Here is a 6,233-nt window from a genome sequence, read left to right as displayed (position 1 = left end):
AAAAGTCTGTGTGTGCAGATAAAAAGATAAAAAACTTTAGATAAAGTATTATGTTGAAAAATTTTCAGATAAAATATTGAGTTGAATAATTTTCAGATAAAGTATTGAAGAACTTTTACTCGCTAAGCATCAAATTTACGTATAGCTAATCATTGTATTAGAATTATTCCCTGCATGAAGTATCTGCATTTCAAAAATATATTTAATTAACTTTAACCAATATTGATTTCAAATATCACATGGCAAGCAATGAAAAACAAATTGAGCGTGTAGTTGCAAATGATAGCAGTGATTTTTCGATCAAAAATTGATGAGACTTTTTGTTAGACTTATGTGGTTCCTGAAAATTTTTTTAACAATATCTGTTCGTTTGGCGGAGAATTTTCGGGAAACAACTATTAGTTTACGAAAACAATTCCACACTTTGTGTTTTAATGAGTGAATAATCTTTGCTTACTTGTGCATGTTGTAACAAAGAAAGAGGATGGATGGTTTGTCCCGTATTCACAGTGAATGGTAACCACAACGGACACACTTAAGTTATATTGCGTTCCAGGGACCAATTCCTTAATTGGAAGTGGCAGGTTGAAAAAGGATTCGTTGAAAATTGTTTGTAGAGTTGGAGGATTTGTTTCAACGGAAAAGAAATCCCATCCAGAGCTTGGGGTAATCGATGTCAATTCAATTGTAGATGTGTTTCGCTGGACAAAAGCTGCATCGAAGTTTGGTGGATCTAATCAAATTATACAATGGATATAAAGTTAACAATAAAAACCGGTAACAAAGATAGAAAACTGCAAAACAAGGCCATCGAATTATATCATAGATACATACTTCAGGGCAATCATGAATTAGAGAATTAGTCAGAACAGAATCACAACAAGGAGCTGGCGTTGTGCCACGATTTTTTTCCAATATTTTTAATAATATTTGAAGGAATGTTTATTTTGAAGCAAATGACGCAATTAGAAAAAAAACTTTTACCTGTACAAATAGCTAAAAGCTTCAAACTGCTGTCTATTGTATTTCCTCCACAATCCGTGGTTGTTCCAATAACAGAGACCAACTCCACTGTGTATGTACTCCCAGCTGTCAAATTTGGCAACGTAAGATTGTTTTCAGCTGTCGTTGACTGAACTCGAGTAAAATTGGAAACCCTTTTCCCATTTTCCAATAAGCCAATCACAGAGTAGGCATCAGAGAAGTTGATCAATTTTCCAATGAGGGTAATTGATGTTTGATTTACTATTGCAACACTGGTTTGATCATCTTCTTTAATAGTTGGAATCGTTGGAACTGAAATTTATGCGATTGGCTACTGACTCTTTTTCACTTTTTCTCAGCATATCTTTCTTACCTCAACTTAACTCAATTCAACTCAACTTAATTGTTTTTAAAAAACATTGAGGTTACTTTTCAAATATGTTGGGTTGAAATTAACAGAAGCAATACTGACAATTTGGAAAGAACTCGAAATTTCCTACTGACATATATAAAAGGCTTACTTGTGCATGTAGTAACGAAAAAAGATGACGGGTGGTTGATCCCATAGTCGCAGAATTTCGTGATCGCAACCGACACTTTAAAATTATACTGTGCTCCAGATTCCAATCCAGCAATTTCTAGAGGCAAGGAGGAAATTGTTTTGTTGACGATCGCTTGTGGAATAACTGGAGCTACATCAACAGAAAAGAAGTCCCAGCCGGTGTTAGGATTAATGAAAGACAATTCAAGTGTTGTCGTATTTCTCTGGAGAAATGTTGCTTTGACATCAGGGGGGTCTAAAACCATGAAACAACAATAAAATACTAACACTAATGATTTAAAAAGAAAAGAAAATGAATTATCTTAAATACGAAATAATGAAAAAGGTCTTCTGCGAAGGGTATCTCCAGGTCTAGGTGCAGGCCCAAGTCTAGTAGTGGCGCCAATGTTGACTATAAAAACACGGTCCACCAACTAGATGAAGTCCAGCTAATGTCCTTTCATGGGTCGACCATTAGTTTTTCATAACCAGTTAGAGTCGAGAAAAGTCTCTTCAAGGGTCCACCATTAGACTTTTCATAACCAACAAATTCGAATTAAGGTCTTATCACGTGTCCACAATTAGTGTTCTCTTAAGTCTGCATTTTTGAGATAGAAATTTTCAAAAAAAAATTTGCGCTTCTCTACATACCAGAAAAGTTTAACTTAAACAACAGTTGGAAAACTGCCAAAAAGCTTAAGAATTTTGTAAACTCTTAAGATAAAGCATTTATGTCAGCTTGAGTATATAAAAAAATAGTTGACTGAATGAAACCAGGTAGCTTAAAAGTAATGGTCTTGTTCCATTTAGCAATTTAAAAAATTAGGCGTTATTCAGTTTCTTTTCCTTCCAAAAATTTGAAACATCTTTTGTTTAAAAACAATGCAGGTTTAGGAAGTTTTTTGGCTCTTCAGACTACATTAAAAGTAATAGTGAGCAAGAGTGTTGCAATTAAAATTTTCGTGGCAAAGAATTTAAGTTTGGAAAATTATGAAAACACTAAGTGTGGACCCATGAAAAAACCGTAAATCGACATTTTTAATTATGAAAAAAGACTAATGGTGGACCCTTGAAAACAACTTAACTTGCATTTGTTGGTTATTATTTGACTAATGATGGACACCTGAAAATGCCTTGCTCGACCTTAACTGGTTATGAAAAGACTACTAGCGGACCCATGAAAAGACCTTGCTCGACTCTAAATGGTTATGAAAAACTCGACTTGGATTCATGAAAAGACCATAACATTAACAATATTCTTTTATGAGAAAATTTGGTCGCGCTAAAGTTCCATGGGTTAGTCAGGATCCAGCTAAAGTTTTTTAGGAAAATCTGAGTTGAGCCCGGCATGTCTTACAGGCAAGATAAAGTCTTTTCATAGCTCAAATGAGTCGAGTATGGACTTTCCTTAATACATTTTGGTAGATCGTTATCTTCTCATAACTCTCTACCTAGACTTGGCTCCCATGTTTAGACTATGCGTCTATCAAACATTGAGTTCCAACTGTTTAAAATGATTTAATTGTTGTTGCTTCATAATATTGGTCAATTCTTAAAAAGAAGATATTAATCCCAAGAAAGAGCCAACTCTGTTTTGCCGAGAAATATTTTTTCTGCTGACTGACTTCTGCCTCAACTTCTCAAAATTTGTTCTCGTTTATCAAATCAGGCTTATTTTGCTCGGAAAATTAACAAAAAATGTGGAAAAATAATGTCCGAAATTTTCCTGTCGAGCTTAAAATAACACTTGAGTATATGTTCTCATTTCAAGCGTATTAAATACAAAACTACTGTTTAGGCCTATCTTAGTTTATCAAGATAAATTTCAACTAAGTTTTAAGGTCGTTCTATTTGCGTTGTAAATCTCTCTCTCAAATTAGAATGAATAGAAAGGACTGTAATATGAGACGGTTAATTTTTTGTCTATATGTCCAACACAAGTCATAAAGGGATAAAATATGAAATTTGGTGGTCGATAGAAATTTGTACGATACACATTGAGAGGGAAAAGGAGGGTTCGGTCTCAAAGAGTGAATTTCGGCTCCCTTTTGAATTCTAATACCTTATTAACCTGTTCAACCTCAATACACGGGAAAACTTTCAAATGTAAATAGGTTCCATACTAATGATTCAAATTTTAGCAAGCTTGGCAGTGACCAGCACTATTCGACAATATTGCAAATGAAAAAAGAATTGAATCGGAATTGTAGTTCTTGAGAAAATGAGAATTAAATGTAAGACCGCAACAAAGTCGACCCTATTTTGATTCTAGCAAAATACTTTCAAATGCGGGCAATATCTATTGAAATATGTTTAACTACTGGCCCTAAATAAGTTTCTTTAGCATTTTTGGTTGTTGCCATTCTAGCTATTTTATCGTCTCCTTCATGAAGTTTCTGAATTCTGGCTAAAGTGTAGTTGAAGTAGCTCTCTTTCAGGCAGTTCTTTGAAGGCCGCCTTCAATTCGTTCGCTGAGCCTACAAAGTTAGTTCCGTCGTCAGAATTTACTGTTTTCGGTTTCCCTCTTCTCGCTATGAACCGATGAACTGCGTTCCAAGCAAGACTGTGTGTCCAGTGACTGAACAATCTTAATATGCACTGCTCTGACGCTAAGACACGTGAGTAGACAAATCCATCTTTTCACTGTTCTTCGGATAAGTTTAATTGAAAACGTTCCAAAATAGTCTACTCTAGTGTTTGTAAACGGCATTAGATTCTCTTCTATTCTGACTACTGGGAAATCTGATATCTTTGGCATCTACGTTCTGCTTCTCTTCAATTTACAGTGTAGACATTGGTGCTTAACCGATCTCAGTATCTTTCTTAGACCAGTTACCCAAAGCTTTACTTGAATTTCAGCTCTAAAATCTTTAACACCTTGGTGAAGGTAGTGCTTATGCTGAAACTCGAGATATTATTTAACTGCTGGATGAGAATGAGGCAAAAATAACAGGATGTTTTTCTCCAAAACTTATGTTTGCTTGTCTAAGTCGACATTTGGCCCGTATTAGATTTTCACTCAGAAAGGGATTCAGGGATTCAATTTTTTTTACTGTTGCCTTTAACAGAGTCTCCTTTTTTCAATGACGCTAATTCTTTTGTGTAACTTTATCTCTGGACTAACTCCATTTTCGATTTTCTGCTTGGTCAATCAAATCAGGGGTTATGTCTTTGTTCCCATTTTTCAGATTCAACATTCTCGCAAAAACATTTCTCAGTCTTCTGAAATTACTGAATCAATACAGTCAATTGGAGCTGATTTTCGTTCGAATTACTGGCAAAAACTTCTCTCAGATCAGGAACTACTTCTTTTCGGTCTCAGTTTTCTGTTTCGTTAATTTCGCTCTTCAGCCAATTGGGCCCGTTTATCCAGACACTTTGCATCAGTTTTTTTATGGAGAGACCTCCCGTTCCCAGATTACTTGGGTTGTCAGCACGAATCCGGAACGATTGTTGGGCAGTAATTGAATCACTCCACAAATAGGTTGCCGCAAACGAAATTTGAAGTTTTTTCAAAACTGGATATTTAATTCTGTTTGCTGTAACTGCTGTCAATAACACTTTTTTTGGTAAAGTATGGTGCTTCATTGGAGTTGCCATTGTTTTTGCAACAATGAACTTTATTAGTCTATCGCCGTTTGGTTTAGTGATTACAAAAAAAAACTTACTGCACAAAAGGCATCTTCCAACGCTTCTCCCAGGACGTGTAGCTCAAAGGTCACAAAATTTTTAATTGTACCTTCTTGGAACGAATAATTGTTTCGAGTTACTCCATTCTTGCAACCACTTGCTGAACTCGGTGTTTATGTCTTCGGCTATCGGCGAGTCACCCCTTTGACCTTGTGTCTGCCAGATTCGTTTGATTAACATCCTTCCTCGAATGACAAATGATGCCATGAATCTCAGAGGTTCAAACACTTGCGACACTGTTGAAAAAACTTGTCGTTGCGTACAATTGGTTTTCTTCATCTCTCGGTCCTTCCGAACAGTTAGCAGATCATCGCCTGCTATCCATTCAAGTCCAGAGACCTTATGGTTATCTTCGCTTTCAATTGGTGTCGTTTAACTGTTTTCAAATACTTCTTCGAATTTAGAAAATCAGTTTGTGAGGTTGAAGCCTCATTTTGCTAGCATTGATTTCAGTTCATGGATTATTTCAGATGCTTGTTCAGTTGTGTGAACCGAGAGAAGAATATCGTCCACATAAAAGTTATCCATTACTACTTGCGATGCAAAAGGATGTTCTATTACAAACAGTTTTGCACACTGCTGCAGGGCATAATTTGCACAAATTGGAGATTACTTAGCTCCAAAATGTGCCGGTTGTACTAGGTACCAGGTGCCGGTTGTATCAGTTTACCGTCTTCAGCTGTGCACAGAAACCTGAGGTAACTTTTTGTTGTTCAGGCAATTGAATTTGCAAAAACATTTCTTCAATATCTGCGGTTAGTGCAACACGTTTTTCTCGAAATTTGAATAAGATCCCGATTAGATTTTGCAAAAGGTGGGGACCTTTCATCAAAATCTCGTTTAGACAGTATCCTCGAAACCTTTTCGCAGCTTCGCAAACCCTTCTTACTTTGAGTTTTCTGGTGTTTATAACTGGATGACGAGGTCGATACCAAACATACTGACGTTCAAGTTCGCCCTTTTGAAACAAAGAGATTCCACCTTCGGCTAAACCTTTTTTTTTGAATCCCGATACAAC

At 36.0% G+C, this 6,233-nt stretch overlaps 1 protein-coding gene across 1 annotated transcript; it reads right to left on the bottom strand.

Annotated features, from left to right (window-relative positions):
- Positions 1-457: 457 nt before the first annotated feature.
- On the bottom strand, positions 458-5,494 carry LOC142356060 (uncharacterized; the record flags this gene model as incomplete). The annotated part of the gene is made up of 4 exons (XM_075408039.1): positions 5,296-5,494; positions 1,506-1,781; positions 985-1,296; positions 458-733 (listed from the first exon to the last, which is right to left on the bottom strand). Coding segments are annotated over exons 1-4 (1,063 nt in total), but the record flags the coding sequence as incomplete, so codon positions are not given.
- Between the last annotated feature and the right edge of the window lie 739 nt (positions 5,495-6,233).

Source organism: Convolutriloba macropyga, unplaced genomic scaffold (genome assembly GCF_964194025.1).
Source record: "Convolutriloba macropyga unplaced genomic scaffold, txConMacr16.3 SCAFFOLD_5886, whole genome shotgun sequence".
Taxonomy (NCBI): Eukaryota; Metazoa; Xenacoelomorpha; order Acoela; family Convolutidae; genus Convolutriloba; species Convolutriloba macropyga.
The sequence above is the reverse complement of the archived record's forward strand: the minus strand, read 5'-3'. Positions and strand labels throughout refer to the sequence as shown.